The 11,548-nt window shown below is 35.3% G+C and overlaps 1 protein-coding gene across 1 annotated transcript; it reads left to right on the top strand.

Moving 5' to 3' along the window:
- Positions 1 to 1,746: 1,746 nt before the first annotated feature.
- gcgb (glucagon b) lies at positions 1,747 to 9,297 on the top strand. The gene is made up of 6 exons (XM_039755018.1): positions 1,747 to 1,834; positions 2,216 to 2,319; positions 3,748 to 3,909; positions 7,102 to 7,224; positions 8,292 to 8,438; positions 8,863 to 9,297. Exons 2-6 carry the CDS (start codon positions 2,225 to 2,227, stop codon positions 8,885 to 8,887), a joined length of 552 nt encoding a protein of 183 aa, XP_039610952.1. The 5' UTR covers positions 1,747 to 1,834; positions 2,216 to 2,224; the 3' UTR covers positions 8,888 to 9,297.
- Positions 9,298 to 11,548: the final 2,251 nt, after the last annotated feature.

Raw genomic sequence — 11,548 nt, 5'->3', positions numbered from 1 at the left:
TGCCATTTGTGGATAATGGCTCTCACTGTGGTTCGCTGGAGTCCCAAAGCTTTAGAAATGGCTTTATAACCTTTACCAGATTGATAGATCTCAATTACTTCTGTTCTCATTTGTTCCTGAATTTCTTTGGATCTCGGTATTATGTGTAGCTTTTGAGGTGCTTTTGGTCTACTTCTCTGTGTCAGGCAGCTCCTATTTAAGTGATTTCTTGATTGAAACAGGTGTGGCAGTAATCAGGCCTGGGGGTGGCTACGGAAATTGAACTCAGGTGTGATACACCACAGTTAGGTTATTTTTGAACAAGGGGGCAATTACTTTTTCACACAGGGCCATGTAGGTTTGGATTTTTTCTCCCTAAATAATAAAAACCATCATTTAAAACCTGCATTTTGTGTTTACTTGTGTTATATTTGACTAATGGTTAAATGTGTTTGATGATCAGAAACATTTTTTGTGACAAACATGCAAAAGAGTAAGAAATCAGGAAGGGGGCAAATAGTTTTTCACACCACTGTATATAATTTTTCTCGGAATGTTTCTGGTTACTTATGTTATATTAATCTTCTGATGTATAAAAAGTATGTAAAAATGAATAATCCACAATAACAAAAAAAAGAGATTCACTTTAATAAATAGTCAACAACCTCCAAATGTGCAGTTTTATAGTATAATAAATCCTAAGTCCATCCCCAGCATTGCATTCTGCCTAAACTGATATAAGATAAACACTCGGGTGAAAAACGAACAATAATAAATTGTCGATAACTTCTGTTAAGAAGCAAATAACAATTGCATTTTATGTATGAAATCAGTTGTCTATTACACCTCATATTAGTTAAATAATTATCTAAACTGAGAAATCCTGCAGAGCAATATCAGACTGTCGCTCTGTCTTAGGAGAGCTCCTAACCAGATGTGACAAATCAAATACGTTCCATAAATAGTAATTTCTGCAAGATTATGCTATTTACAAACAATAAACCATCACCACATTTATAAGCTTCCACTCTAGATTTCTCATAGTGTCAAAGCCAAATTGAAGAATTAGATGACCACAAACTGACTCACACAAAAGCTGTATTTGATACTTAATATACTGTGGCAAGTGAGTCCCAAGATTGCATTATACAGAAAACAGAGTTATTTATGAATATAACTGTAAAACATAATTACGAAAAGGAAAGCATCCATGAATCATACCCTTAACCAAATGGCTATGCTGGCTCAGATGAAAAATAATTAACCTTTAGCTGGTATAGGCATTTTTGTAATATGACAGAAAACAAATTCTTCAAAATTTACTGTATGTCACTTATTTTTTCATTTTTTATTCAATACAAACTTTAGTAAATAAAGTGTAAATATTTTTTAAAACCTACCATGTTAATGACAATCATACTATTCAATGATTTTCTGGACATATTAAGGTTTCACATAATATTATTTTAAAGAACCCCTTATGAAAATCAGGCTGCATTAAAGTGCTGTACATGCCAGTATGAGAGAATATATAAAACAGTTTTTTTTTTCTGTTTTTTTAAAACATACATGTAAAATAGTGACTAAAAGTTGTTTAACCTTAACTTGTCATCTACTGCTTACTAAACACTTAGAAAAGACAAATAGCCAAAGCTGAATGCATGTGAACTTCCTTCACTTCAACACAAGACTAATGAAGTGAAAATAAAATGCTACACAATTGGTAATCGTGCCAGCTGTCTCTCTATATAAGGATCAGTAGACGCAGGTGAGTCCAACAAACAGCTCATGGGACCCAGAAGAAATTAGACATCAGGCAAATACAAGACCTTCTTCAGAATAAAACACACAACAGGTAAGAACACGAGTATCTTCTCCTTCTGTGGTTTGTATGCTGTGTCTGTTGTTACTAAACTTATTTTTACTTCATGTGAAGATGGAGTAAAAATCCTACAACATAAGCTTTATTTTAATTCTGAAATGATTATCATGATGTATATGTATAATGCTGCTATAATACTGAGGGAAGATTGTCCAGTTTTCTTATTTCAGTTATTTAAGAGGGTGCATAGCAGCAGCATCTACTGTGAAAATCTGGCCTGTTTTAACTTCAGTAGTTTATATTCTCAAAGGGATATAGAGCATGAATGCATAATGAATCAGTAATTTAATATACAAAATACAGCTTAAGTATAATTGTGCTTGTAATTGTGACATGGAAATTTAACATTCACAGAAATACAACATGAAAGGATTCCACTTTCTGGCTGGATTAATTCTGCTGGCTGTTGTTCAGTGCAGCATTCAGATTCCTCTTGGAGACACAGAGGATAATCCAAGGTAAGAAATATAATTTCATTTTCTTCATGACTTTTTTATTAGTACAGTATAAATAAATCTTACATTTTACAATAATCTCCAAATGTAAAGCACGCTGCTTTTTTGAACATTTAAAGTACTGAGCAGTAAGCACATTCTATACAAATATTGCAGATTCTTACATTTTCTGATAATTCATTTCTTTATTCTTTTAAAAAACATTTTGCCTTTATTTGTCAAACTACAACTGAACCTTATGCTAAAAAGACAGATTATTGGCAGCCTTAAAAAAAACAAAGAGGTTATGCAGCAATAATGTGTTACTAGTACAGGTTAATATAAAAATCCAATTCTATTCAATTCAAATTGTTCTCATAAAACGTGCATTCAGTTATTAACAGAGCAGCCTGTAGAATACGCTTAAGCGCAGTATAGTTAAATACATTGTGACATGCAAAAACAATTATGAAAAAAAGCCAAAAAGTTTAGTCTCAAATTCCAACTGACATAAATCAGCCATAGCCATTTATTTTAGTTTAGTTACAAAGTGCGAGGTAAATGCCCTAATAAGGATCAGCTGAGGAAGATTTACAAACCAAAGTTCTCTGTGTGTTTTTAATATTGTTGTTTGGCACACACGTGTACAAAACAGTGAATATAATTTAGCTAATTAAGCCTTCATGGAAGGTGTAATTCTGGTGGCTTTGAAATGGTATATGAAGAGGAAATGATATAATGAATAACGTCTGAACAAAATCTAATAATATATTTTAAAAATAATATGTAAAAAATGTATAATAATTACACGGCTTTCAGGAAAAGTCGGTTTGGCATTATATATAAAACAGAATGAACTAAAATCACTTTATACAGAGGAGACATAGCACTGATGATTTCTGAGAGAATTAACAAAACCCAACCAAAATCCTTTAAGTCTGCAACCTGTGCATAGCCCCATAGACATTGGTGGCTTACAACTAAAGACAAACAATTATGTTAAAACTGAATTACGTATGTTGTAGTACGAGATGAAATGTCTCAAATGGCTTAGATAAACATTACTATTAATTTATTACTACAGCAAATAGAATCATATTACTGTATGTTAGACATGAGTTAATCTGGAAACGTCTCACTTCGGTTTGTGTGTAAAGTCAGTGCCACATCTAAAGAAGTGAAGGTTACATACATCAATACTTATAATAATTTATAATAAATCAATAAGCAATGCTTGTCCTTTGCACCTTTCTATTAATGAACTTTGATCAACTATTTCCATCAGGATGGGAAATCAAGATATGGCTGCATCAGAAAATAGCTGGATGCTCACATTATATTATTTTTTAAAGGTTTTTGGTAAATATACAAGGTTAAAGCAATCATATGCCTACATTAGGCACTGTTATTATTTTTCAAACAGTATTGTAAATTACTACATAAATGTTCTAGATTACTCCAAACATCAGAGGCTGAACCTGAAGATGAATCCAGAGAAATAAGGAATGTCAAACGTCACTCACAAGGCACATTTACCAATGATTATACCAAGTATCAGGACTCGAGACGAGCTCAAGATTTTGTTCAGTGGTTAATGAGTAACAAAAGAAGTGGGTAAGTAAGAGAAAATTTATTTTAGATATAAAATGTGAAGTGAAATAGAAAAAGGAAGTACAGTTAAAAAAGGTGAAAATCTACACTAACATATGATAGTATATACTTTTTAAGAAATGGTTTAACCAGGACTTTTCATCCATCCATCCATTATCCAACCCGCTACATCCTAACTATAGGGTCACAGGGGTCTGCTGGAGCCAATCCCAGCCAACACAGGGCGCAAGGCAGGAAACAAACCCCGGGAAGGGTGCCAGCCCACCGCAGAGCGCACACACACACACCCCAAGCACACAATAGGGTCAGTTTAGGATCGCCAATGCACCTAACCTGCAATGCTTTGGACTGTGGGAGGAAACCGGAGCGCCCAGAGGAGTAAAATGAAGAGAAAAAATTTTACTTTGAATGAAAAAAAAAAGTGTGAATATTTCTGCTCAGGTAGTAATTGAAATTAGAATAAATGGAATAAAATTGTAATCAAACAACAAATGCCATAAGTTCCTTTCAGAGCAAGCAACTCATTTTCCATTTGTGCTACCTTTTACCACTGAATAAGACTGTTCTGAACCATGAATCTTTAAAGCAAAAAAATAAATTCAGTTCTGTAATTAAGCTAATTATGGGTGGCACAGTGGCTCAGTGGGTAGCGCTGCTGCCTCCCAGTTAGGTGACCCACGTTCACTTCCCGGGACCTCCCTGCGTGGAGTTTGCATGTTCTCCCCGTGTCTGTGTGGGTTTCCTCCGGGCGCTCCAGTTTCCTCCCACAATCCAAAGACATGCAGGTTAGGTGCGCTGGCAATTCTAAATTGTCCCGTGTGTGTGCTTGGTGGGTGGGTGTGTTTGTGTGTGCCCTGCGGAGGGATAGCGCCCTGCCCGGGCTTTGTTTCCTGCCTTGTGCCCTGTGATGACTGGGATTGGCTCTGGCAAATCCCCGTGAGCCTGTAGTTAAGATACAGCGGGTTGGATAATGGATGGATGGAATTACGCTAATTACATTTTTAAAATTATGATTATAATATTCTATAAAATCCTGGAACATTTATTTATATCTAGCTGTGCTACTTGTCAAAGATGTAGACCTCAGTGTTAATGTCTGCAGAGCACCATGTTATGCGTATGTCTCTGTTATATGCCATTTGGTTTGGGATTCGTAAAAGATGCATTAATGATTGTGATACGCCACCCGTTGGAGTGACAAATGCATTGAATATGTCTCAGTTATATGCCATTTGGTATTTGATTTGTAAAAGCAGCATTTACAGGTATGTTGGTGTTGCATCATCTATTGGAATTTCAGAGACATAGGAATTGAACAGACACACAGGCACTTATCCTTTTATTAAGGTGGACGAGGTCTTGCTGTGTCACAAAGATATCTGCATATTGTATTACATTTCATGATGTAAGTAACTGACAAGAGATTAAACGTCTTCCATATTCTCAGCCATGGGCTCAACTCATAATACAGTACTCCATACTGTCACCTGCAAGATGCTGTACAAGAAGACTTGTAAGTCTTGAAGTATTGTATGTGTAGTATTTCAATTAAACATAAACATAAAAATGCTAAAAATGAGTGTATTAGTTAACAAGAAGTACCAAAATTTAAAGAAATCAGTAACTATTAAAAATGGGATGCATAAATTACACTATAGGAATTGGACTTCAGTCCATTATCAGTCTGTTCAGCTTTTGAAGACAGTCTCTACTATAAGAAACTTCTATTGCAAGGTAACAAAGTAAAAATAAAAGTTAAATACTAAATACAAAAAAACTAAATCAATGTCTTCACTTTGCTTTCAAATATCACAAAATTGTATGGAATGGCACATAATTCCTGATTACATGTATGGAGCTTTGGAACCATTATTTATTTTAATATTCTGCAATTTTTTCCACTTTCATTTTGTATTTCAACTCTCCCTTTTTTTCCTTTCCTGATGTTGATGGCTCTTCCTCTTCTTTCCTTTTTTTCAGTAGGGTGTAATGTATTGAGAAAGTCTACTAATATCTGAATGAAAAATGACCCAATTTACTTGTTCAATGTTCTTGGAGCAACACATAAATTCTAATTCACTTTAGCCTATGCCTTTGACTACAGTCTGATGAGATGACTGGAGGTGTGTTAAAGCTTCCACTCGTAATCTTGTTGGCACAGTGGTAAGCACTGCTGTCGCTCTAATCCTGCGCCTGCTTGCCCTCAGTGTGTCTACGTGGATTATCATATAAGAACTATCTATATAAGTACTAAGGGTTAGATTGACTGGTGACTTGAAACTGGGTCCCTGTGTGTGTTTGGCGGGGAATGGGTCCTGGTGATTTACTACTTTGTGTTTCCAGGATAGGCCCTAGTCCCCCACTGCGATCCTGTTATTAAATGAAACAGGTTTGCAATTTTTCAGCTGGTGTCAGGATTGAGTGAGCGATCAATGGCTAGTTTTCACTTAAAACTTGAAAGGTGACGGGGATAAAGTAACATTGGTTTTCCTTTGAGTTTGTTTTAGTCTTGACCTTTATTATGACAATATGCAGGCTTTGAAATAGGGGCTCAACTATTTGTAATCTTTTTAGTTAGCGAATAAAAGGTGTAATTTTACTTGACTTCTCACTGCAAAAATGATACTAATTCTACTGTATAATAAAAATTTGCATGTCAGCCACCAATAATGCATCTGCACTGAAAAAAAAAACAATGTGATGATTCACACTTAATATTTTCAATCTGAACCAATATAATTCTTTTTAGCTTATTGATCCCACCATTTTTAAGTTGAGGCAAATCATTTAGAGTGATTGGGTGCAATTCACTTGTTTTTTTTACTGAAGTAAATCTATTTTTTAAGTTGTTCTTCTTTTTTGGCAGTTGGAAAGCCATCAAACTGGAAAGTTCGACCGAAAGAATATACAAACGGCTCCTCAAACACAGCACATGAACAACCTAAAATATTAAGTTAAATGAAATAGGAATTTTACGTTTATTCCCTCCACCATAACTTAATTTGGTACAAACAATTTTTTTCACTTTGATTGAGATCTGAAACCAAATATTTCAAGCTGCAACACTAAATGACTAATCTTAAGTTGCTTGAAAGGGAAAATTTACGTTAAATGGACAACATCAATGTTATACTTTTTTCAGTGTGTAGATAATAGGTCTTTGATTAAACTAAAATAACTTATGTATTTTCCTAGTGTCGAATCAAAACGTGACGTCATTGACACGTTGACATACCCAGGTGACTTCAACTCTTACCTTCAAAATGAGCTTGCCAGAAAGATTTTGTCTCTGCTGAGGAAAACAAAGGGAAGAACAGAGTAAGCCTTTTCAATGTTTTAAAAATGTTAACTTACTATTTACTGTGAGGCATGACGTTTTATGAAGGGGTGACATCAAACAAAAGGCACACGCCAAGAACATAAATATACTGAGGCAGGAAAAATGATGAACTTCCATTCTAAATACTGTACATGAAAAGAAAGATTGTATAGTAAACATTAGTTATATCTGGACTAAAGAAGGGACAAGAACATTGTTCGCTTATTAGGCATTTTTGGTCACCTTTTTTCCACCTTAAAAGCCACAATTGGGTATTTGCTTTTTAATAAATGCTTAAACTTTCCAACGCCTTGCTAATTACAGTTCAAGCTAAACCTCTTGCCCTGTGACCTGCTGAACAGAGTGCAGTATTAAATAAACCATTTAATTATGGATTTTTGCATCTACTATTGATATTCTTGTTAACGATAAGTTGGAAAGAAATTTAAACAGATTTTCTTGCATTTAATAGAACAATCAACTCTGCTGTCACTCTGAGGTTTAAATATATGATGTAATTTATTTATTTTTTTTATGTCCAGCTTCATAGATTTACTGCTGTGCCAAAGATACAAGTTGTATATTCATCAGTTCTTACATACACTTCTGTATATTAAATGACATTCTCAGACCCACTTAATCCAATTCAGTGTCTAAGGAGCACTTAGTTACGAGGCAGAAAACAATGAAAAAATGGACATAAGGTATAAGCAGATTGGAATGGTGGCACAGCACTGCTGTCTCTCAGATCCAGAGCTCCGAGTTCAAAACCTGGCCTTGTCACTATTTGTGTGGGGTGTGCATGTCCCAGTAGTGTCACGGTGTGTCTTTCTCAACCCTTATGCATGTAGCTTATGTTAAGTGGAGGCTCTAAATTAGCCCTGCCTTGGCCTTAGGCTTGCATGATGCCACACCAGGCACTTGCAACCCTGTACTAAAATAAGCAGATAAAAAAAATGACCTAACCAACGAACTAATAAAATGTAAATCATGTGTGTCAGCAGTCATGAATTCATACAGACCAGGTAAAGGAGTAATCAATATTATGTGTCTTGCTTTGCTCTAGCTTTGCACAAGAAAGTATTGAAGATGAAGAGAAGCGTAGAAGGCATGCTGATGGAAGTTTTACCAGTGAAATCAACAAACTTCTGGACAGCATTGCAACAAAGGAATTTGTAAACTGGATCATGAATTCAAAATCTTCAGAAGCACAGTAAAATAACACAAGCCTTTATATGTTGCCTAAATAGTGTGCTTTTTAGATATTTTAAGATATGTGAATGTAGAGTGTAGAGTGCACATGCAGGTCAGGAGAATAAGAATATATTACATAGGTATCTATATTCATGCATACAGTATGTATAGTGCAAGATATGATTGGATTTTGATTCTTAAAGAGGCACAAGTGGGTTAAATGGTGACACTAAACTGGCACAGCATGTGTGACTGTACATGAATGCAAGCACAGATATGCCAACTAACTCCCCTTGACATTCTAAAGATTAAAAAACATAACATATTGATGTTGTTAACACTACATGGTATTCATGTATAAATCTAGTTAACCATTCCAGTATTAATCAGTGCACTTCATTTAAACTTTGATAATTAACTGACTTTTGTTTTGTTTCTTCTAGCCCTTTCATGGACATCAGTGAATGAAGAATATAACGATTTGGGAAACTGATTCCACATGAATTTGATCTCTACTGAAAATGTGTACAAAAAATGTATTTTATATAAATGACTCCAATATATATTAAAGCCATACTGCTTTGCATGAAATGAAATTAAGACCATGTGGTGTCAAGAAACTTAAAATAAAAAAACTATTATGTTTGAAACATGCACAATGTACTGTAAACTAAGGAAATAAGGAAATAAATCCAATTATGTCTTATTTGGGTCTTTTGAGAAAGAAAATTAACATTTATTACCACCTACTCTGTTATTTTTTTAGCAAAGTCATTTGTATATACGTGAATTAACAGGTACACTTAAAAGTGCTAAATGTGAAATTCCCTTATAACATTGTTTCGGAAAGGATAATGCAAAGCTTTGAGATTTGAAAATGCAAGGAATAAATAAAAGATTTCATGATATTCAACACTTTTGTTTCTCTATTTTTTTTTTTGTTTTGCACAACTGAAAGCCTCTAAATAACAAAATGAAAGGTTAATTAACTTAATAACATTAAATTGATCCAATGATACATATGGAAGGTGATATATCTCTTTGTAAGCTGTTCCAATAAAAAAATAGCATATCTGAAATGTAGTTGTCTGCATATGATACATTTAACTAGATATGTTCATTTTTAGGCTGTATTGAACTGTATTGATTAAGTGAGTGGGCGAGGGGGTGGTATTCAGTCGTCTCACATGATATTTTTTTATAATTCAGATATGTTTACATTTTACTTAGTAAATTCTGAAAACTTAAGATGGTCATTTTTGCACCAATTTCCTTATCTGTTGAAATAAAAAAACAAGGATCTGTGGGCACGTTATCTTTAATAGGAAGCAAACATATAGAGCAGATCTTTTAGAAAATTATAAACAAACTCTAATGGCAATAAACATTATTACAGGTCCGACCAGGTCAGGTTGGGGAGTATGCACTAGTACAGTGAGTAACCGCACCAACAATACAACACAATAGCTTGGGACCCTGGTTGGCAGCCCTCCAGGCAGACACGTGGTACAATCCCATGTATCCGCTGCAGCCAACTGTTACGTGGACATCTCCTTGGCCTGGTCCAGCTACTCGGATCCTGTGAGTGGGATCACCTTTTGAATCGCACCACATGACCGTAGTGCCATAACTGATCCTCCCTCACAATGCAGGTAATGCGCCTCATTCAGGACTCCGTGAGAAACCGCTCATTCAACACAAAGTCAAACCAGCAGTACCAAAGGATTCTCCTAAGAGACACAGCACCAAAGGAGTGCAGTCTTCGTCTCAGGTCACTGGATAGCGTCCATGTCTCAGGAATATACTGTATAGTGAAACAAGAGCACCAGGACTCTAAAGACTTGGACCTTCATCCTTTTGCATAGATATTGGGAGCGTCACACACTTCTTACTGGTGACCTCATGACCCCCCCATGCTCTCCCAATCCATCTACTGACTTCATAGGAAGAGTCACCAGAAACACGAATGTCACTGCTGAGGTAAGTAAACCTCTTGACAAGGTCAACACTCTCTCCGCAGAGAGACACATTGCTGAAGGTCATTAAAGGCCTGGATCTTGGTTTTTATCAGGACACTTGCACGCCCAGACACTCAGACTCCTCACTCAGTCTCTGGAGAGCCCTGATCAGAGGCTCCATTGGATCCACGAAGACCTCAGCATCGTCAGCAAAGTCAAGATCCATGAATCTTTCTTCAACAACAGATGCCCCACAGCTGCTGGACCCCACAGCCTTACCCAACACCCTGTCCATGCAAGCATCAAACAGAGTAGGAGCACAACACACCCCTGATGAACCCCAGAATCAACTGGGAAAAATGCAGAGGTCCTGCCTCTACTCTGCACAGCGCTCACAGTACCAGTGTACATATTTATGAAAATCTATTTGAGTGCAGGAATAGCAACAGGAGGTAAAGACAATTTCACATAGAAACTGTTAATGTTTAACAGCATTAAAAAAAACAAATTATTTAATTATTCATTTTTTATTTAGAAACTTAAATCAGCATTAGCCGGCAACGGTTACGAAAAAGTATTATCTTTTTGGCATGATTCAGAAAAACTAACTAATCTTTTTCAAAAGGATTCATACGATAACAGGAGAGTGGTACTAAACCATTCTTGTGTTGAATTAACATTACTGTGGTGATTTATGATTACATAAAAAAGAAAGCAATCAGCATTTAAACATTTGAATTCAAGAAGATGTTTTTTTCTTTTTCATTATTATGATTAGGATCTACGGAATAAAAAAAAAAATGATTTTCTAATTATGCAAATATTGCAGTAATGTCTTCCTCAAAAATCAAATAGATATAAAGGACATCAATTCCAGACCAAACCTATTTTATTAAAGTCATTTAAAGTGTTATTCTACACAGCTACTTTAATGCACATTTTGTCCATTATCCCATGTCTATCACATGCATTTCTAATCCTTCTTCCTCTAACACTGGTGTCTTCAGCATTGCCTGTTAGCACATTTCTACAGCACCTGAATGAAGAAAGTAATAATTGATTTCACACTTTCTTTTCTCAGTACATTATCATTAATATGTATTTAGATTTCCAGAAAAATCACATGGAAACACCATTAATCTACAAAGTGTTTTCAAAATAGTCCAATATG

Source organism: Polypterus senegalus, chromosome 6 (genome assembly GCF_016835505.1).
Source record: "Polypterus senegalus isolate Bchr_013 chromosome 6, ASM1683550v1, whole genome shotgun sequence".
In the NCBI taxonomy this organism is placed as follows: domain Eukaryota; kingdom Metazoa; phylum Chordata; class Cladistia; order Polypteriformes; family Polypteridae; genus Polypterus; species Polypterus senegalus.
Note: the sequence above shows the minus strand (reverse complement) of the source record. Positions and strands in the feature narration are given on the sequence as shown.